General features: G+C 42.7%; 1 protein-coding gene across 7 annotated transcripts in view; it reads left to right on the top strand.

The window, feature by feature from the left end:
- UNC5D (unc-5 netrin receptor D) overlaps positions 1-23,085 on the top strand; it is a 494,738-nt gene that overhangs the window by 454,564 nt on the left and 17,089 nt on the right. For all 7 annotated transcript variants that reach the window (XM_031440128.2, XM_031440127.2, XM_031440126.2 and 4 more), the window contains 3 exons: positions 7,309-7,458; positions 14,485-14,649; positions 21,177-21,355. In XM_031440128.2, the coding sequence (XP_031295988.1) occupies positions 7,309-7,458; positions 14,485-14,649; positions 21,177-21,355 (494 nt within the window). The remainder of the gene's footprint in view (positions 1-7,308; positions 7,459-14,484; positions 14,650-21,176; positions 21,356-23,085) is intronic.

The raw sequence follows: 23,085 nt of genomic DNA, 5'->3' as shown, positions 1-23,085 counted from the left end.
TTTTGAGACACCAAGCTGGAAAACTCATGTTTACTAATAGAAGAGCTACAGTGACCTGCACTCTGAACATAAGCCAGGAAAGGTGACACGGTGCCAACCCATGTTCCCACACCTTCCCTGCCTCTCTTAAGTAGCACAGGTACTGGGCTACTTAAAGGGCAGACTTAATATTAGGGCAAACGTAACATTAAACTTAAAGGGCAAACTTAATATTTGGCTGTTCACAAAAGGGGTGCCATTTTGTAGGGTAATGGACTTCAGTGTAAGTACCGAGCCCTCATCCTGTGACTGCCAGTTTATACGCTTATCAGCTTTCAGGACCCCCTAATGAGAAGACTTCTCCAGGATACAGTACCTCCCCAGCATTCAGTAATCAGAAATAATGAATAGAGATTATCACCACCGCTGAACAGGTGGTGGTGTGCACCATGAGTCAAGCTGGATGTTTGGTAACCCAGCCAGATTTTGAAAGCTGAGTAAACCTGGGGTGGGGGGGCGCTGGAGGACTTCCAGTCCCCCGGCTCCTGTGAGTAACCCGCTGCAGACTAGCGTTCGTCACGGCCGCCTTGGAAGTCAGCCCTCAGAACCAGTTTGGAATTTTCTTTGCATAACCGTCTCAGTGCTGATGTACGCACACCGTGAGTTAGACATTCACCCAAGGAGTTTATTCTCAAGTGACTCACACATAACGTATTTTCATTCCTGTTGACTGCTACCAGCTTCCACAACAGCTCAGCCATTCACAGATGAATTGCAGTGGGAATCGTGAAATGAGGGTCTAACCCCAGCTTCCCAAACCACTCCCCATTCCTGTGGGTAATGCACCCGTCTCAGTCAACGCAAGAGAAAGTGGGATTCTCCCTCTGGTTGAATACACATAACCTGCTGTGTATTCATCATTAAGAGATATTTCTTTAAACTCTTTAACTTTGCTTTAGAAAAGTGTTTTCCAGTGGAGAGATACCTTTTGCCCCATTTGTCGAAATCTATTTACCTCCAGTGATTCTTTCCCTCCTATAACGTCAAACGAAGCCGACTTGAAAGTTGAGTTTGTTGGTACGTGCTATTGACAGCATGTATGTGACAGCTGTCGTGGGCAGCAGAGGCCACGTCTCCCCCTGCCCCCCAGGGGTCCCTAGAGATCATCAGCCATGGTTGAATAACTCTCCTGGCCCACAGGAAGATTAAAACATAACGTGTAGCTTTTCTGAACACAGCCGTTTACTCCCCAGTCTCAGCCTCTGAGTTTTGTTCCTGAAAGGAATCTTGCTTCTGGATTTTTATCTTAAGTGAATGTGCTCAGAACCTTCTACCCAGGTTTGTTTAACCACCTTAATACCCCAAATCACCTATGCCCTATTTCCCATGGCTTCCCAGGTGGTATGTAATGAGAGGGAAATATTACATAGTGACTGCCCTTTAAGGCGGCCGTGGGCCTCTGAAAGACTTTTCTTGAGCCTCTGAAAGACTTCGCACATTAGTATCGGCTCCCTCCAGCTCGCGTGGGGCGAGCTGGAAATCTCGCACAGTGATGCCTTGCCTTCTGTAACTCTAAGAAGTCAGGGCGTTACTAATCAAAATTAATACAGAGGGTTTTTTTTTTTCATGAACCATTTCTGTAGACATTGCATACCCTGGAATTTGCCTCTGTTATCGCTGTAACGAAAATGTTTGTCACGATTTGGAAATAGAGACCAGTGTGGCTGTGACAGTTGCTGTATTTACTGTAGCGCATCTTTTGTATCTCAAAGAAGTGATACATATGAGCCCAGCGAGAACTGCGCCTGTAACCAAGAAGGACGCCTGGTTCAAGGGCCGGGCTGCATTTTCATGTCATTTCTATCTCACTGGGAAACTATGTTCCCTGCCAAATATTGAAAAGCCCACCCTCTCAGTGGACATCTTTGGAAGAAGGACAGCTTCTGAACCCAACTCTCCTGTCCTCTTAGAACTAGGTGGGAGCCTGGCAATACAGTGGTCCCAGCCAAAAAAATACGCCTTTATAGAATTTTCGTAATCAGTACCCATTTTCAGTCCTGCCCTCCTTCCCCTATGCCTTCTGCAGGGCCGCTAAGTTTGCATCTCATTGGCTCTGGGGATATTTCGTCTGAATCACAGTAGCTACTTCTTTGAATGACAAAAACAAAATACCTCATACGCCTTGGTAAGGCATAATTAATTTAGTATCAGATTTTTGAAGATCTGTTCCAGTAAATACACCTAAAACCATCTCTGTGGAAAATTAAATCAGCTCAGATAGGTTTTAAAAAGAAATACAAATGCCATCTGTCTGAAGATGAGAAAAGGACCAATGACTCCTTGTCCTTCCTGCTCCTGTTTCTGTAATAATTAGAGCTGCGATCTTCTGTTTGTGTGTTTGACATCGCCACTTTTAATGAATTCAAACCAAAGGTTGAGAATGGTGATATATTTTCAAAGCAGTAACAATTTAAAGACCTAGGTTTTGTTAATTGTGTTTTATTACATTCTCTCTCTCACACACACAGTTCAAACAAATCTTGACACACGGAAAGCAAGGAATTAACTACTTGTCCTATCTGAGAAAAAGAAAGAACAACTAATTTTTTTCTCCATTGCTCCCAGCACTCCTATTCAGTACCTCTCAGCACTCGTTACTTACTTGGCATTAATGTGGATTTAGAATCTAATTTCAAAGGATTTCCTCCAGATGTAGTTCTTGTGTTTATCAGTAATGCAACCTTGGAAAATATTGTTCACGTAAAGCATTTAAAGGAAAACACCACAGTGACATAATTTCTGTCTGTCTCTGTGTGTGTGTGTGTGTGTGTGTGTGTGCGCGCGCGTGCGTGCACTTAAGTTCAAACAGTTTTGTCTCATAAGTATGTAAATTCAGCCTGCCTGCCTTAGCATCCCGAAGCACACCTGAATACTGCTGCCTGTCTCATTAAATCAACATAAATGGCTCAGCGAGGCACGAAGCACACGTTTCTCCCGGCCACATCTCCTGGAACTGGATTGACTAGCAGCCCCCAGTGTGAAATGATGAAATAACTAGAATAGAAAAACCACCCACCACAGCCTTCAGGTGCATTTAATGTTACAAGAAACCAGCCAGATCCTACTTTCTACTTTAATTAACACAGATATCAATTTAACAGTAGACCCAGAGATTTAACAAAAGGTCCGTGTCATAGAGGAGGCAGACAGGAAAAAATACAGTGAGTATCAGACTTCACTCTTGGGGTGATGATACATCCACGTGAGTGACTCAGAACTAGCTCAGCAGAGTTGTCTGTACCCCTGATTCCCAAACCTGGCTGGGCATCAGAATCATCTGAGAAGTATGTAAAAACACCGATTTCCAGGCGGCCATGAGCAGAATGCATGCAGGAGGTTAGGCGCGTAACTGGGAGTCCTGAGCTGGGGATTTGGGGAGTGTTTAAAGGCTCATGCGCAGGAGTTTATTTCTTTAACTCCGAAGCCCACTGTAACTTTACAGACCTGTAAACACAATGATTAGTTCATTACTGGGCTTCTTCATTTGAATAATTAATTTTGTTACACAGTAGCTATAATTGCTTAATGTTTTGTGCAAGATCACAAGGCACTGTGAGTTGTACTCAGTCGTTTCACTATGTGGAGATTAAAGTAAGCTAGAAAAGCAAAAATAAATCATGGTTGTATTTAAGTCTTTTTGTTGTATTTAAATTTTTAAGGTTCCTTTCTCCTCGGTGATAATTATAAGTGGATATCCATTTAAAAAATTCCTGATATCCTCCATTCTGCATCTCAGGGACTGTTTAGACCATATGATAACCTTAGGGCAAATACAGACTGACTCGTGTCATCTTTATGTATTCCTCACACCAATGGAAAATTACTTACGGGACAGTGTTAACAGCATTCTGACCTTCACATGACTCTAAATAAATCAAGCATGGTATAGGAAAAGGCAGGGAAATCCATTAGAAAAAAATGCTAGCCCATGAACAAGTTGCCCTGTCTTAGCTTGGTCACTAACCGCGTGGCTTCAGGCAAAATAGCTTTCTTGGGGGGAGGGTCTCTGTTTTTAATCTATAAATAAGCTTTACATCATGAAGTATCTTAAGTTCCCTCCTAATGTGCTGACACTGTGTAGTTTCTAAATATCAAAATAGCCTAGCTCTACGCATGACCTTGAACAAGTCACTTCACTTCCTGACCTCAGTTTACTTCTTTGTATATTCAGGTAACTCACATTTAAAGAACAGGGGTCCAATGTTCATAGCAGCACTATTTGCAACAGCCAAGACATGGAAGCAACCTAAATGTCCATCAACAGGTGAATGGATAAAGAAAATGTGTATGTGTGTGTGTATGTATATATATACACACATATATATATATACATACACACACACACATACACACACAGTGGGATATAAAAAAGAATGAAGTAATGCCATTTGCAGCAACATGGATGGACCTAGAGATCATCATATTAAGTGAAGTCAGAGAAAGACAAATATCATATGATGTCACTTATATGTGGATTCTAAAAAAAGATACAAATGAACTTATTTACAAAAAGAAATAGACTCAGACATAGAAAACAAACATGGTTACCAAAGAGGAAGGGCTGGGGGAGGGATAAATTAGGAGTTTGGGATCAGCAGGGACAAACTACTGTATATAAAATAGATAAACAACAAGGACCTACTGTAAAGCACAGGGAACTATAGTCAATATCTTGTAATAACCTATAATGAAAAAGGATATGAAAAAGAATATATATGTATAACTGAATCATTATGCTGTACACCATAAACTAACACAACGTTGTAAATCAAATATCCTTTAATTAAAAGAATAAAGAACAGGGGTACGCTTCACAGAGCCTAGTCAAATATCCTCTGACAAGCTGACACTGTTGTTATTCCACGGCTTTCATACGGTTTTAATAAGCAAATTTCTTATTTGTGCCTATGTCTAACCCTGCACTAGAATGGCAGAAAGGGGCTGTTATATTCCCATGCTAATGATTTTGCTTGGCGATGAATAAACCTGAGTAAAGCACTGAAGCCCAAAGAGGTCGAATGACTTGCCCACGACTGCAGAGAAATGTGATTAGAAGCCTGTGCGTCCATTTTTGGTTTACAAGATAAGCGCTCCCTTGAGTATGTGTAACCCCCAGAAGATTCTCACACACCTTCAAACCTGAGCGACATTACTCTAAAATAAAATACAAGTCCTTACATAGCACAAGAAGCGAGAACTCATGATTTGGCTCCTGCCCTGTAACTTTTGTCATCTCCAGCCTTACACTTCCCACCCTAACCTCCTGTCCCAGCTCTGTCTGGCCTCCGTGCTTTTAGGGAGAGCCTGTTTGGCATCTGGAACGCACTCTCCCTCCTCTTGGCACGGAGAGCCTCTATGTTTACCTCAAGGTTCAGTTCAAATATCACTTCCTCTGTTGCTTTCCCAATCCCCCCCCTGGCCTCTCTGCCCATCTGGGTTAGGCACCCTGTCTTGCCTTAACCTCCAGGCTACACACATCTGTAACACTTAGACACTGTGCTGTAATCGTACACCTGCCGTTCTGATCCTCTCGCTAGACCGTGAGCTCTTTGGTGTTTCACTTCTGTGCGCCCAGTGCCCAGCTCAAGCGTCCCTCTGCTGGACACTCATTGAATCTTCAGGGTTTTGTGTGTGTGTGTGTTTTTGTTTTTGTTTTTGGTTGGGGGAGAGGTAAATAGATTTTTTTTTTTTTTAATGAAGGTACTAGGGATTGAACCCAAGACCTGGTACATGCTAGGCACACACTCTACCTGAGCTATACCCTCCCCTCCACTGGCTCATTAAATCTTAAAACAAGGAACAGAGACCAGCATCCGTAAAGACCTGAAGTCAGCATCCGGCATGAATTCCCTTCCATCCCACCCTCTTTCCTTCCACTGTTTGCAGCCCTCATCAGACACTGGCGACCATGGTATTATTCTCAATGCTTAGATCCACAGTGCAATGAATTCTCTAGGACTGCACTGTCCAGTACAGTAATTGACAACCACGTGTGCATATTTACATTCAAATCCATTAAAATGAAAAACAGTCCCTTACTCGCTCTAGCCACCATGATTAATGGATACCACATTGGACAGCATGGATATGGACAGTTCCATCATTGGGGGAAGTACAGTGTTGACCTAGGGCCCAAAGACACACCCCTCCCACATCTGAAGAGCTGGAGAAAATGACATTGGAACTGACTCATGCAATCCTGAGGAAAGACACAAGCAACCTTTACATGAAGGATAAAAGGTGGAAAGCTGGTTCTTAGTCAAAAACATTTTTATTAATGTTAATCTATACATAGACAGATGGAAAAGATAATTTCTGAAGCTGCTTCCACTCTCTGATAATTGAGATGTAAGTTTTACTGTATTTATTAACCTATTTGCCTGACTTCCTACAACCTTTTTTAGACTCTGGGAAGACTATAGGACATAACTAAAGGATTTGTGGTTTTTTGCTTATCCTAGCTCTGCAAGGAAATTGTAAGTTAATTAATGGTGATTTTTAAAATGGATTTAGGGAAATCTCTTATCTCCAAACACTGAAAGCCTCACCTCCCACAGTAGTTTTAACATTTAACCAATTAAATGGTTTACTTAATAGAATGGGTATGAATCATGGTTGTATGAGACAAAGATTTCTCAGTGAAAGATAAAGGAGTATTTATCTCAGGAATTTGATCTTTTTTCCCTGAGCTAAAACTGACTTGACAACTTATTTTTTTCTCAGCCATTGGGCATAATTTTCATGAACATTACTACAAATATACATGATACATACGCTCTGTAACGGTTATTTTGAGCTAAAGAATAAATATTAGATGATGCCTGTCACAAGCAAGGGAACCAGAGTGGAGGGAGGCTGTGTCTCCCTTTGTGTGAAATATGATGTGTCAGGTTAAGTCCAAATACTTGATTATGGTCACATCAGGATGAAATTCATGTAATTGTGGAAAATCAACAGTATTACCTTTTACTTGGGGCCAGGGAGTTCTTCTCGTTTTAAAGACAGGCATAGTGTGTGTAAAAGGCTCAACAGTACAGTAAGTGAAGAACAGTGGCTTCTTTGTGACCAGATCCTCATTTCTCAGCAGCCTGCAGCCCTTAGTCCTGACCTTGCAAGGATATGGGGGTGTAAAAGCAGAGTGTGTGCACGATGCTGCCTATTTCTGGGAGTCACATGGCAATGCATGTCTCCCACCATCTTTGGAAGGAAAACTGTGGAGGAAATTGGGTACTTGACTGTTCTGCCTCTTTTCTTTTCCTTGTCCTGTAGGAAGTGGTTTCAGATGAAAAGCATCACGGTGGGCAGCTACTGGAAGAACCCAAGTTGCTGCATTTCAAAGGGAACACCTTCAGTCTTCAGATCTCTGTCCTCGATATCCCCCCGTTCCTCTGGAGAATTAAACCATTCACTGCATGCCAGGTACTGGCCAAATGGGTTTCTGACAGAAATAGCTTTGCTTTAACCAGCGAGCGTTTCACAGACCCTAGTGCGGGTACTCTTGGCTTTCTTTCTCCTTTAAAACTGTGGATTTATTTTGAAAACTGTCACAGTGATGTAGCAGGTTGGACTACACCCAGGGAATGAAATGTATTGTCATAAATCTGTGGGTTTCTAACAGGTGGGAAAAAAAGGTGCTTTCATGTCAGGTAACGTGACATTTCTCCTCTCCTGTTTAAGTCGTCACTTGGGATGGGTTGAAGATGGTAATTTAACAACTTAGAGCAAGATTTGTCTGTTGCTTTGTTTTGATTAAAATCAGTTCACTGTGAGACACTTTTAATCATGTTCAGCTGTGGATGAACCGGATGTTAGTGAGAAATCCTTTAAGGGTGATCATTTGGAGTGGTAGAGAGCTAAGGCCAGGAAGGTAGGAACAAGAGATTTTGTCCTGAATATATGAAGTGCTTGTTGCCCAAGGAATTGAGCAAGATGGGAAGAAGAAAACATAAATTGAGAAGCAAACAATTATCAGTGCCTTTTAGAATTCTTTTATAAATATATATATATACAAATTACTCACATACCTCATTATTAGAGACTTAAAAAAAAAAAAAAACATTGCAGGATAACTTAAGAGTCTCCTTGCATCAATTTTAAAGGATTTTTGAATACTTGCTTAGCATGGAAAGATACCAACTTGTGACCCTGTCACTGAATTCTGTCACAATTTCCAGTGATAAGTACTGTCGTCAGAAGCAGCCAACAGGTCTACCATCATTTCTTAAGTCAGGTTTATCTGTGCTTCAAGTGGCAGGACGTTGCCTTAACTCTGAGTGAGCTTCTGGTAGACTCCTGTTGATCTGGACTCACAGGAGGCTTTCAGACTCCTCTCTTCTGCCCATCAGCTTAATCTGCAGAGCTCTGTGGGTTTTTTCACCTTTCCATCTTTACAGCATTCATTTTGAAAACACTATGCACAAGATACACTGGCTTGTCAGAATGGAAATTAGCCAAATCTCAAAAAGAAAACCCTTGGCCATGCTATGAGAGTTAGGAAAAAATTGTACCACCAATGCGTTCTGCTTCTAAAATTCAGACTTTTCAAATCAGATAAGGTCATAGTTCTCTATTTACTTTTCAGACTTCTCATTACCTCGAGAATTTCCCCCTCTAGGTATAGTTTGAGTGTATTCAAAGCAATAAGAATATCTCTGAGGACCCTGAACATTTTTTTTTTGCACATTTAGCATATTTCCTTATGATGAAATGTTTTCTATGAATAAATGCATTATTTATGATGTTCTAGACCTTGGTGTCTCTGTTTCCCAGAAAGCAGAAGTTTCTAGTCCAGATTGAACTTCAGGGTATTGTTAAAACAAATCCTGAGAGCCATGTGGATTTCTCTGAATTAATCTCTTTAGATTTAAGGGCATCACTTTACTGAATCTAATGTAAGTGACTCAGTCTGAAGTAACTACTGAATTTGATGTTTGGAGACTGAAAAAAACAGCAAATGACAGAACCATAACCTCTCAGTAGCACTTAGACAACAATTCCAACACCAGGGGTTCCAAAGAGAGCCCCAGGTAGAAAAGACTTGGGGGCGCTAATCCCTGCCCAGCCCAGAGGACGACGCAGGACCGGCCAGAGCCCAAGGGCGTTGGCTCGCAATGAAAGCCAGCAAGCTTCATTGCCGGGATGGGTTGGATTGCATGGCGGTTGTGAACATGTATAAATATTTGCCTTCTGTAATTGAGCATAATTTGAAAGAGTCTTGGAAGGCTGGGGAACAATTTAATTTTCACGGCACCAAGAGGCTTGCCATTGAGTTTTCATTTCCACTTCATTTTTCTTCCCCACAAATGGCTTTCTGCCCGATTCTTCCTTTCTCTTCACCACCCGCATCACCAATTTCTTTGCCCCTGTGATCACTGAAATCCCCCAGCTTGTGTGATGACATACTGTGCATGTCTTAACGGCCATGCTGTGTTTGCTCCAGGCGTCAGATGCACGCACTTTGGGGAGGATTTGTGTTCAGCCTGCTTGAACCTCGTGGAGACCATCATGTGCTCTGACAAACTTGGTGTGGATAATGGAGAATGGCTCAAACTCAGTGTGGATAATGGAGAATGGCTTTTCCTTAGGGCTTAGTGGGTAGGAACAAACAGAGCACTACTATGGAGACAGAAAATCTCACTACTCCTGACATCACTTACAGGTCTCTCCTTTAGCTGGTCAGTGTCCCTGTCACCTTCTGTCACCTTCCAAGTCAGCGGGTGCAAGACTCCAGTATCTTTGTCTTCTTACTTCTTTCTCTAACTTCAAATCAGGAATCTGAGAATCGACATATTCCCATTGGTACCCAAAGCTTATTCCCCTAAGAAACCTCCTCTTTTCTCCTGGGAAATGTGGAATTTCCCAGGAAGGTAAAGGCTGGGGAGGTACCCTCTGCCCAGAATAGCTGCCCTATCAGACACCCGCCAAGCGGGAAATGTTTCTAGAATGATGTGAGTTCAAGGTTGGGTCCAGAGCCGTGTGAGGAGAGCCAGTATATAGAAGCCCAACTAGATTTTAGGTCTTGTTGGTTTCGATTCTGGAGGACTGCAGTTTATGAAGTGCTAGGCTACACCCCTTACTGCGAAGAAACCGGGAATGACAGGGGAGAGGAGAGGGGAGGTTGGGTGAGGGTGTGAGTTCTTAGATCTGGTTCCAGCAGAACCCACGAACCTCGATTCATAGAAGAAATAAGGCCCACAATGCTAGTCCTCCCAAAGTAAACAATTATTCCCCCTTTCCTTAAGACTCTACCACAATTAGGGATAAACAATTGTCCTCTCCAAAGACTTAGCAACCTTCCTCCAGAGGGAAGTAACTGCTCTCAGTAGGTTACTGGGATCTGAGAGCACTGTTTCCTTTAATCCGTGCTGACTGTGGGATGGAGAAGCTGTAATAAACAGTATACAATAAAATATTAATTTTTTTTTAATCCTACAAAACACAGTCATGCTGTCACCTCGCTAGTATAAAAGCAGCTGGCTTTACAGCATGCTGTGTATCTTGGAGGACCCAGTGTCTGTCTCCTGCTAGGGTTTGATTTACATTCTCTCCATCTGCTAGGAAACTAATTATAATGGGACTCAAAATGAAAACATTTCCGGAATTCTTTAAACACCCATAACTTTGCTATACTTTGTCCTCCCGTATTACTTGCCACATAATTTCTCTCAGCTCAGTGAGCATCTTCAGGTTTTGTTTTTTTGTTCTGTTTTTTTTTTGAATAAATGAAAGCAAAGATGATTGCCCTGAAAACACACTAATCACAGTGCTTCTAATTCTATTATTTTTAAATGTTTTGTTGAGCACTGTTGGCAGCTGCTACTCAAGTCAACAATAAAAAAATATTCTTTTGACATTGTCTTAAAATCAGATTTTTTAAATGTTTTGATTGTGTGCAGTGAAATGGAGAGAAAAGAGAGGAATTCTTTTGTTTGTCGATTCTCATGTCTTTCTGCAAGAAAAGATTATCTCTGTAGTGGGTCTTACTCTCTTAACCTTTCTTCCAGTGTTCTCAGGAGAAAATACACAAAATTTAGCAAGTGGTACTAGAGAAGATACTTTTCAATAAATGGTCAGTGCCATTTTTTTTTTCGGAAGGTAAGTATTACCATGGATTCAAATCCACTATAGGAAATGTAGGTTTAAGAGCTGGACCTTGAACTCAGCCCTATCTAGACTTTTGAAAGTCCAAATATTTATATTAGACTGTATGACTCAAATTTCAGTCTTAGAAAACAAAAATCTCCTTAGTTTGCTTAGTTAGGCAAAAAGCACCTTATTCAGGCAAAAGCATCTACAACCACCGAGCCTTATATTTTAGTTACTTTTATTGATGGGGATGGTGCAAAGTAACTAGAAAAATTCACTGGCTTGGAGAAGAGACTGAATTTGAGGTCTACGAAAATGGGAGTAAGGATGGGGCAGTAGATGATGGAAGCCTTTAAAGTCCCGACAAGGGACTGTGTATAACGTGGCAGGCACACAGACATCAGGGGGCCATTCTGGTCCCCCAAGCAAAGGAATCATGAATGAAAGCAGAGGTCCCGGGTGGTCTGGTCACATCAGTGCCCCCCACTCCTGATCAGAGGGAAAAGAGACATAAGCTAGTCCCTGAAGAATACAATCAACTGCTCTCTAGTCCCCTCTTCAGTCCAGCCTCAGCCCCCTCATTTGCTCCCTGCAGTAGAGACAGAAGGCAGGAACTGGTGAGCAGGTTACTGCAGTGAGCTGTGATGAGGTCAGAGAGGAGGATCCCGAATGGAGGCAGAAAAATTGGAGAAGGATGACAATGAGAGAGAGATGGTGGTAGTCCGTTTTCAAAGAGTAGACTTGTCTGCGGAAGTAAAGGCCAACTGAAATTACTTCCTGATGAGCACTGTGATACCAGTGACTGGCGATAAGGAAGGAGACATACCAGAGATGAAGCTGTTGGAGTTCTCCACCACGAAGTGGCAGCTGGGCCTGTGAGAGCACACGGGGGCCTGCAGAGGTCAGCAGGCAGAGCGAGAAGTGCTGGAGGCTGAGATTGGAAGTCAGAGTCACCCATGGTTTACTAAAGCTGGAGCAGCAGGAAGAGAGTCGGATTCGACGAGGAAAAATGGCAGAACTTAGAAACACGTGTTGTTATTGTTTTAACTGGTGTAGAATTTGGTGCAGGTGAAAAGTCATGGAGTTTCATTAGAGAGTGGTTTGGATCAAGAAAACAGCAAGCACTCAAGATATGTCAAGCAAGAGAAAATTTAATCGAGGGGTTTCAGTGCTTCTGAAACCTTTGGAAAGCCTGGAAGATCCAAGGTCAGAAAAGTCACTAATGATACGAAGAAACCAGCAAGTCTGGGAGTTTCAGGAAAACACAGAAGCACTGAAACAGTTAATTCTCAGAAGCCCCTGAGAAGCTCCCATGTGCTGAACCTTTGGGGTTTGCTTGCTGGTGTCAGAGAAGCAGAAATAGCTTCTGCATCTCCCCTTCCTTCCAAGTTTAAAGGAGGAATACCTCTCACCAGCAGAATGGAGATCTGAACGCCCTGCTGGCACGAGCCTGTGCAAGGTGGTTCTCAGGCTTCCAGCCCCTGCCATGCAGGGCGACCTGAGAACAGCAGAGGTGGAGTCGCCTACTAAGGGCCCACGTTCTGCGTGGGAGTAAAGTCTGTGAAAGACTGCACGGGGCCAGCATGCAGACCGTCTCTGAGTTCTTGGCGCCCCTTCTTGAGACAGAGGTCTACTGTCTTTCCCTTGGTTCAGGATTAAGAACGGAGAAAACAAGCACATTTGACTGTCCTTTATGATCAGATTACTGCATTCTGTTGATTCTTATTTTGTAGTTGGCTTTATTCCTTTGATAACTATGTAAGTTTAAAAAGCTAAAGCTCTAACCTGTTCTTAGAAACAGTAATTAGTAGATATATGAAAGCTAAAAAGTGTGCAGTATACTGGTTATATGTGTTTACATGCAATATAATGTGTTATGTGCAGTCGAACTGTAATAATTCTACATAATAAAACTGGGGGGAAAAAAAAGAACAGAGAAAACAAAGCAAAAACACCGTGCCCTTACAGCCATTGCTGGGGCAGGTGGTTGGGCTTACTGCACGATTTTGTTCCCTCATGCTCCCTAAAGCAGGCTCTCCACTCCTCAGGTCTACAACAGTCTAAGGTCCACCCCTCCAAGTATCAAACACCAGGATCTGTGAGACTTCCTGTAGAGACAATGAGGACACCAACACGTGTGCACATTAGAGCTCAGGGAACTAGTTCCTCCAAGTGGGAAGATGGAACCTAATCATGGCCCTTGGTCTTCTAACATATGCCAACTCCATCACCAGTCACAACTCAGAGAATCAGACTTCCAGACCTGATACATTTTTTGCCACCTTTGAGCATCAGCAGGGGAGAAAATGATACCTGTAGGAACAGGTAGAAGAGCAAATTAACGAGACGAGGAAGAGAAAGAAGTGAGGATGAAGATTACCATGGGCTGGGAAAACATGGGCATTGCCAAGGAGCCCAGCCTGATTTGAGTCGGAAGGAGAGAATTCTTAGCAGCTGGAAGAATAGCAGTGACTGACCTCTCCTTCATGTTAGTGGGAAAGCCACATGCCCGAGAATAGCCCAGTTGGTGACAAGCACTGGCTGGTCGTAGGGAAAACGGCAATGTGATAGACATTTTATCATTTCCCTCCTCATTTAGTGAAAATTGTTTCTGCCTTTGGATTGTCTGTAAGTCCCTTGCAAGTGGGGACCAGACCTAATTTTCTTCTTCTTCTTCTATTGTCCATCTAGTACAGCACCTGGTTATTAGTAGGCACTGTAAACATAATTGTCGAATGGATGATGGATGAGCGAGGATTCGGCAAACTAGACCATTCCAGGGTGGCCTGGTGTGTTTATGTCCGTCTCTGGGATTTGTGTGTGTGTGTGAGAGAGTGCTTTTGCAGCAGGTGTAATTTTTATGCTGGATATGCTAACAATATTATATTTATACAGTTCTGCTTGAGTTTGTGATTTGGCTCATCAGTTTTTCCCATAATTGCCCTTTAAGTGAGAAGATACCATCCCACCCCAGGCTTAGGGCAAAGGATAGAGTAGGAGTCTACCCCGGGAAGCCACCCATAGGAGTTTTCTAAGGAATATTTTTGTAGTGGCAAAACATGACGATTACATTTTGACGGTACTCTTTCTAACTGTGTGTGTCACCAAGTGAAGTCTCAGCTCCGGCAGTGTGGTTTTGGAATTCAAATGTTACCCATTGGAATTGACATTAATTACTTCTGTGCTGCCTGGCATACGCTAGAACATTACTTCTACAACACTTTCGCCAGAGTCGCTCAGGCAATTATCTCTGCTGCCATCGCCGGCATTGTCATCATAATTATTGCTGTTAAGTCTCTCCTGTTCTCTGCTCATCTCGGCCGGGCTCTGCACACCATACCCCGCTTCTCTCCCCCGCAGGAAGTCCCATTCTCCCGCGTGTGGAGCAGTAACCGGCAGCCCCTGCACTGTGCCTTCTCCCTGGAGCGCTACACGCCCACCACCACCCAGCTGTCCTGCAAAATCTGCATCCGGCAGCTCAAAGGCCACGAGCAGATCCTCCAAGTGCAGACATCCATCTTAGAGGTGAGTCCTTGGTCTGCAGGCCATCTGACCCCGTCTCTAACGGACGTTAGGGACTGTATACCTGTCTTGGTCGTGCTGTGCGAATAGTGCACCTCAAAGCTCCGTCATGCTGACTCTCTTAACCCTCATCACTGATGAACTTTTTCTCAGGCTGAGGATTGAACTGAGCTTCCCACTGGGCTCTGTGGAGGGACCTTTGGGGGAGGAACTGGTCCAGGACTTTTTATACACAAAACCACAATCGATCTAATAGTTCACTGTAGACTTAGAGTATCAGCTGAGATTCATGATTGGCCGATGGTACACCTGAGACACGTACCACAAGGCACGAGGTCACCACTGGGCCAATTTTCTGCCGGTTCTGACTAGTTTTCCGGAAGTCAGTTGTCCCCATCTGTGTTATTTTATCCTCAGGGCCTGGGTTCCTTATTGTCTTACAGTTTCTCATACCCTACAGAGTCAGGGCTCTGCTCATCCCCATTTCCACTAGACCTAGATTCATCAACACAATAATAAGACAATGTAGCTAATCATCTCATTCTACCAAGGAGGGAAATGGCAGTGCAGAAAGGGAAAGGGCCTCATCCAAGGTCATATCTCTGTTGAAAGGCAGAGTTAGAGCGGGCGTCAGAGGAGAATTCACTTGGGAACTTTTGCAGAAAACCACCTGATCTGTGCCGTGGCTTGGATCGGCCCTAAACCACCGAATTACTTCATGGCTCTGGACTTGAGCTTAGAGAGTGGACAGTGGCGTTCCCTCCTGAATGCTTATGTGAGGGCAGCGGGAGAGAGTAGTGGAGGGGGAGAGTCGGGGAGGCATGCAATGATTTGTTTAGCAATTCCAAGGGCATCCCTGGCTAGTTTAGAAAAGCACACGTATTGTTCACCTGTAGACCATACATACACACACACGTACATACACATATCCATATATAAGTATAAATAATATGTATTTATTCATTCAGGCTTGGCAGAAGGTTTAACACACCCTGTCTCTGTACAGCTCAATTTCAGGCTTTGTTTTTGTTTTTGTTTTCGTTTTCGTAACTGGTAGCTTTGTAGCATCATCCCTTCCCTCCCCTCTCCTTGCAATTCATTGTTTATGCAAGATGAGTGTTGCTAATCCCCCAGATAGTTTTTCTCAAGTGCAGATGGCTTTCCAAAGAAGTGTGCCTCAGAACTGATAGCTGTCTTAACTGACATGTTTCTCCAGTATTTGCATTCATTATTACCAATTAGCATTACAGCACTAAAGTAGTTTTGATGGGGAGGGTAGCTTCAGAAACCTCGGGTAAGATATTTTTAGAGTCTCTTTCTTGAAGAGTCATGGTGTCTTTAACACAACACGTTTCCAAGTAAAATATAAACTGTATGGGAGTTGTAAAAGAAAAACGGAAAATCCAAGTAGAGCCGTTCTTCACAAAAATAAGAGCGAAAAGGTATAATGTAAAGAGTCCTCTGATGAAAACTGCCGTAAATATTTATTCATAGATCAACAAGAGAATCCCAAGTTTAACAGGGTTTTGACTTTGAAGACACCGAGATACTGAAGATCCCCTTCAGCTGTTACGGGGTTTTGTGTAAAAGGATGATGATAGGGTTGGTACATCTCTGCTCTTTGCTTAAATGAACTCTTGAAGGGCAGGAAACTGAACTAATCAGCATAACCTTATCCTTTCGCCTCCAGTTCCTCTTCTAAGGCTTCCCGAGGTTTCCAGTCACTTTGGAAAGCCTTGAGGAACACGACATCACGGTATCTCTTGATAAAAGGAGGCGCAAGCTTCAGAATAATATGTAAACAATATTTAGATCTTCAGTGTTGGACCACAGTTATGCACTTTGCAGGCTATGCAGTTCAGAAGCTTTATTAACTTGTTTGATACTGCAAGGGTCATTTTATTACTAGCTTTAAGTGTTACCGCTGGAATTTGGCCCAGTGCATCCCCATTTCTTTATAATGAAATGTAATTCTTAGGCAAATCTAACTGGCTACCATTTTCTATGTCAGAAGGAAATGGATAACTTTTGAAAGCCACTCCATTGCAGGTACCATTCCGTGTGCTTTCACATATAACCATCACAGCTCTCTGGGTTAGTGTCATACCATCACAGTTTTACGTGCTGTCACAGTCACAAGGAGGTCGACCTCCTTGTCCAAGATCATGGAGCTGAGAAGATGGGTGGCCAGAGTCCCCGGCTGAGATACCTGACTTGACAACCAAAGTCTGGATTTCTGTTCATTACCCACTCAGGATCCCAATCAAAGAGGTTTCATGTGTCAGTCCTAACCAAAGTTACATAAAGTGCTGAGAAATTGGGAATACCTGGGCAGGGAGGAGGCAGGATATATTCAAGACATGGGTCTTTATCAGTCAGTGAGTCAGGAATATTGGTTAGTAAGGTTCATCAAACTTCATAGCCACCAGGCTGAAGGATTCTGTACTAGGTGGTTTATAATAAGTTAGGAATAGGGTATCATTGATTAATAATAATAAGGAACTAAAACTTTTAAAGCTTTCAATAGATGTCTTTGAAATTTATTATCTTTCCTCCCCCCCAAAAAATCCTGGTATATCTGGGCTCAGAGCTCCCCCTTCCTGCCTTATTTTAAAGGATTGTCTTAGTGTCATTATGTTTCAGGATTTTTAGCAATGGAACCAAGAGAGGTAAAAGACGTGTGTGTGTGTGTGTGTGTGTGTATAAAATACTGATTTTAAATATCTAAAGTAATGCAATGAGCATCCTCATTGAAGGCATTCGCTTCTTTATGTTCATCCTCACATTCGTCATATTCCTTCATGCCTCTTATCTAAATGGTCTTCCAGATAAATATAATCATTCATATCATTCTCAAATTTAAAAATTATTTCAGTGATCAAAGTAACATATCTTTTCTGAGTGGTCTTCAGAGTGGCCATTATTGTGTCAGTCTTTACAAGCAGCTTGGTTCTCCTTACATTTAACCCAGCTCAGTTACCTAATGATTCTCGCCAGTTGGTACTATAAAGCAGCAGTACCTGTCACCGGTCTAAAAATTGCAGATGGAAGCAAAATAATTTTGCCAGTGTTGCATAAAAGGGAAGAATCCCCAAGTCATTTATTTCCTCATTCCTTATTAATGGAATAATATTAAAGAATCTGTTTCCTGGTAGAAACGTCTTAAATGGGAATCCTGCATGTTACAATTTTCCCTTCAAGTGATTCTCTTATCTTTCTTCCAAAAGTGGTGGACATTGGGGGATGATTTGTCTGTTACAAAGTAGACAGAATACTTGGAATTCCTCACTGATTTACAGCTGCTACGTTCACCAGGTAGCAGCCGCTTATCTCAGATGTGCAGAGCATGAAAATCTACTGTTCCTCTGCATATTTAATTTAAACAATCAGAAAATGTGGTGTATCTACCAGATTCTTATTGCTTGGCCCAGATGTCTTTTAGAATGCATCATAAATGTTACATGAAGTGTCATCCTTATATATGGGAAATATTTAAATTTGGAACCTTTATGAAGGCCCACTTACTAAAGTGTAGTAAATAGAAAAAGTACTTGGTTTCAGAAGGCAGTACCACATAATATCTTATTCACCTTCAAATTGTACCACTCCGTCCATCTTTTTTCCAAAGACTATGTATCAAGGTGGTCTCTCTTCTGCCGGCAGCAAAGACAGAGCTTGGTCAACTTGGCGAAATCACAGATGCCATGAGGACATCTGTCTCTGTCAATGGCAATCTTTGGGATGGATAGGGGCATCCCAAAAGACTGCAGTTCACTGGCAAGCCACCTTTCTCCATGTTAACACCCTTCAGTGCCATTTTACAATAACAACTACCATGTGATCTTGTAGAGAATTCCTTTTATTCACTCTCTCTGGTTTTTACTATTCATCTTAGGGACATTATCCTGCCTTAAGTCAGGAAATATTTAAAGAAACTATTCTTACTTGATTTGCATTTTTAAAGGCTAGAAGAAAATTTTACATACCATGATAAAAAATGATGTATCTTGTCACCTATTTTATGCAGTTAAGAAGCCTGAGTTAATTTATTTCATAAATATCCTATATATCAGAGAAGATTATTGTCTACTCTGCCAGAAACAACCACTTATCCAGTCAATTTCTCAATCAGTAGCTACCCATCCTTCAAGGTCAGCTCAAATGTCTCCTCCAGGAAGCCCTCCTACCCATAATTCTTGAAGCATAACTGAGCTAATATCAGTCAGAACGTTTTTCCTAAACACCCTGCTCTGCGGATTTTTTGGTACTTGTCTCTACGCAGAGGCGCCGTGAAAGTGAGTCCTGGTGTAGGTGCTAGGAGATCAGAATTCTAGTTTCAAACTACCTGGGTGACTTTTACCAGATTTTATAACCTCTGCATGTCTATAAAAAAATGCCAAAAGACTAATTAGGAAATTGAGGCTGAGGGAAGTCATGTAGCATCCAAGGTCACTGAGCTAGAAACTGTAAACTTATACTCCAAAATAAGCTCTTTCTGACTCTGAAAACCACACTTTTTCTATTACTCCATGCTAACCTCAAAAACTAGAATTTTGATGAACATTGTTCTAAGTAGTCCAGGGAATAAAACCAAAACCAGTAAGCAGAATCTATCTAATATGATAACATGTATTTTTACTTTCCAAGAAGATGATATAATATGCAGCATTTCTCAAGTGTATTTGACGACGGGTCTGCTCTTTCTTGGAACATCTTCTGAAATGCCCTTCGGAAATGCTGGGTTAAGGCCTTATGTTTCAAAAACACAGCTTAAGGCATTATGTTTCCAAAACACAGCTTCCCTGCAATGTAACTATGTTAAATGGTTACAGAAAGCCAAAACATATTGTCATTCGTTAATAAGATCTTTGCACAAACTAGCTTCCTCAGTTAACATATTTTTAAAGATGTAAGACCCACCAAGTCTGAAGGCTTAAAGCTGTGTGAGCCTGGGCACTCGTCAGCAAGGGCTGCCCCGGCTGCGGTGTTCACAGTAGGAAGATGTGTAAAGTCAGAGAAAGCATCGGGGAAGGTCACAGGGCAGTTAAGAAAGGACACGTGTTGACTTAAAGGACAGCACAAATTGCCCCTGTGTTTAGGATGGTTTCTTTGAGTTTAAACAATCCTAACTAGTCCCTTAACCTGATCTCAGATTGTGTTTTAATTTCCCTTTGTATGAGTTTTCCTTTGTTGTGTAGCAAATTACCAGAAATACATCAGTTAAAAAAAAAAACCATTTATTGTCCCACATATTTTGTAGGTCAGAAGTCTAGCCATGGCATAACTGGGTTCTCTGAGCGAGATCTCACAAGGCTGAGATCAAGGTGGTGGTGGGGACACATTCTCATCTGGAGCTCAGAGGTTTTTTTCCAAGTTTATTTGGGTTGTTGACAGATTCAGTTCCTTGTGGCTGTAGGACTGAAGTCCCCATTTTCTTGCTGGCTGTTGGGCAGGGTCACTCTCAGCTCCTAGGGACACCCTCAGGTCCTAACCACATGACCCCCTCCCCCACCATAGAAAATTCACAGCATGGGCTACTTGCTTTCTTTCTTCCAGGCCAGCAGGAGAGAGACCTCCGCATAAGAGCTGCATCTTCTCTCTTGTAAGGGCCACTTGATTAGGTCAGGCCCACCCCGGAGAATCTCTCTTGGTCAATTTACAGTCAGCTGATTGGGGACTTTAGTCACATCTGCAGGATCCCTTTGCCTTTGTACTAATCATAGTCACAGGAGTGATTCAAGTACTTTTCAGGTCTTAAATTCCGTTAGTCTGTATCAAGTTTCGGCAACTACTCTCATCTGATGGATGGATGTGTGATTTCACATTGGAGATGATGATCTAATTGCTGTGACGTACTGAAATAATGAGCCCTCACAGGACAGCTCTAAATCAGAAAAGCGGGCAGACAGCAGGCAGAAGTTCTGTAGCCTGCACCACTTCACCAGCTAGTCCAGATCTCCTCACTGACTCATGACTGGCTCCTATTTTACCAAAGCAATTTAAGTCCGAAATAAGACCAAAATATTTACTATAGAATCAAACTTTAGGACTGAGAGAAACACAGACTTGAAGACAATCAACATACAATCAGTTTCCCTTTGTAGCTTTCCTGACAAGTGGCTTCCCAGCCAGCTCCTTTGATCCTCGTTCATCTCTGATCAGCTCTATCAGGTCTCCTTCCACTGAACTGAAATCTGTCATTTGGCAGCTTTTTCCTACTGAGAGTTAAAAAAAATAATAATAATTCTGCTCTCACCTGACACCTCCTTAAATGTAGGAAGCTGAAGACTGTGACTCCCCTGAGTAGACGAGGCTGTTGTAGATCTCCAGGACACAATTTACTAGGCTACTAGAGAAGCTATTTACTATTTTAGAAGATAGGGGGACTTGTCAATATATTTTACAGAGTCCATCACAACAGGCCAGCATTTTTTGCACGTGTGTTTACACAGCTTTTCTTAAAAAATAAAAGTGTTGATCAGTAATGCTTCCACTTGTATCTGATCTTGCTTTCCTTCTTTTGTTTATAGAATGAAAGAGAAACCATCACTTTCTTTGCACAAGAGGACAGCACTTTCCCTGCACAGACTGGCCCCAAAGCCTTCAAAATTCCCTACTCCATCAGACAGCGGATTTGTGCCACATTTGATACCCCCAATGCCAAAGGCAAGGACTGGCAGATGTTAGCACAGAAGAACAGCATCAACAGGTAATGGGGGGGGGGGGCAGCTTCGGGAGGGGGGGTTCACTAAAAGAGCTTGAAAAATAAAATGGGTCTGGTGTATGTGGGTGGTTTCCGGGCCCTGATATCTTCATGGATTCCTCTGGCCATAGTTTATGTGAAATCTGGGTAAGTGGGAAAAGAGCAAAAATGTAACACCATGTGTGGCATTTCCTGCAACCGCACTCTGCCTTTGGGGACTGATGGGACAGTCCTGCGTTGCTCCTGGTCCCGTCTCCAGCTTTGCTAATTGGGGTTTAGACTGTGTTATCTCCGTGCTCCTGAGGGATTTGCAGCAGACTTTTGAACCAGTGATAGAGAAACAAAGAATCATGTTTCTCACACCTCCTCCCTCCCATCAGGTAACCCTCAGCAGTATTTAACCCTCAACAAGGATGCTCAGCCTGCAGAAGTGGGGGACTGAGTATGAAGGAAGCTGGGAGATGATACCTCTCGGGTCTGAAGGCAGAGGTCATGAAACAAGCGAACATTTACCGAGGCGCCACAAATGAGTCTGCTGCTCAAACCGGCACTGGTCGTTACCGGGCTCACGTTGTGATTAAGAGTAGATGAGAGATTCACAGTGGGCTCCATGACTTCAGATGAGAGAAAACAGGGCTGGTACTCCTCAGGGCAACACTGATGGGGCGGCAGGTTCGGGCTCAGCTTAAGGGATGACTGGGAGGGAGCCGGCACTGGGGAGTAATGTGTCCTCCCTCCCTTACCTACTGCGCATGCCCAGGATGAAAAGAAAAGAAAGCAAGTTTTGCCAGCATCATTTTCTTTCCCTTTCCTTTGGTATTATTTATTTCTATTTTTTTTTCCCCTTTGAGGCAAAGCCTTATTTTTCTTACTGTTTGGCTTACTCTGTCATTTCCTTTTTTCGTTCGTTCTTTTCAGAGGCACCCTACCTGCCTCTTTCTTCTCTGAAAGGGAGGTAGACGTCTGCCAAGAAGGGATAGAGGGCCGCTCCCTGATCCAGGGCCTAAAAGCAAAGGGCCCGACTAGAAAGCAGTCAGACTCAAAGAGGAAAATCAAGACAGGAGGCATGACCGCACGAGAGGACAGAATTTACAGGGACAGACAGGCCTGGAAAGAGTCGATACAGTCTTTAAAAGGCATATATTGAAAATGAAGGAATACAGAAACATATGACTGTACAGGGGGTGGAAAATTAGGTTGAATATTCCCCAGCAACTCTGATAAAGGATGAGATGTCTCGTTTATAACCTGTGGACACCATGGCAATGTCAGGTTCACTTTCTGATCCTCAGGAGGACAAGAATGAAAAACTAACCCAGAGAACAGAATCTGGTCTGAAAAATAAAAGAAAAATGAGCATTGGGCAGGGACTCGAAAGACCTGGAAGGCAGGCCTGGTTCTACAGCTAATTCCAGTCTGCCTGAACACATCACTTACCGTCCCGAGGCTACTTTTTCTACAGATGCAGTTCACAGAATTCAAACTATATTAAGTCTCTAATCCATTCTGGCTTTAAGAGTTTATGATTTTTAATTCACCATTTACAAGAAAATAATTGCCACAAGATATCTACATGCCCGTGGACGCTGTCATTAATTTCCTGCATGAGTGTGTGCATGTTCTTGTCTTGTTCATCTTATTCTCCATTTACAGTAAACACACGAGAAAACACACATGGCTCCTGAGTCATCCAGCCCTGACCTTGCACAGCAGGGAGAATGCATTGCAAGCTGGGA

Source organism: Camelus dromedarius, chromosome 22 (assembly GCF_036321535.1).
Source record: "Camelus dromedarius isolate mCamDro1 chromosome 22, mCamDro1.pat, whole genome shotgun sequence".
NCBI classification, from domain to species: Eukaryota; Metazoa; Chordata; class Mammalia; order Artiodactyla; family Camelidae; genus Camelus; species Camelus dromedarius.
This window is presented reverse-complemented; position numbering and strand designations above follow the sequence as displayed.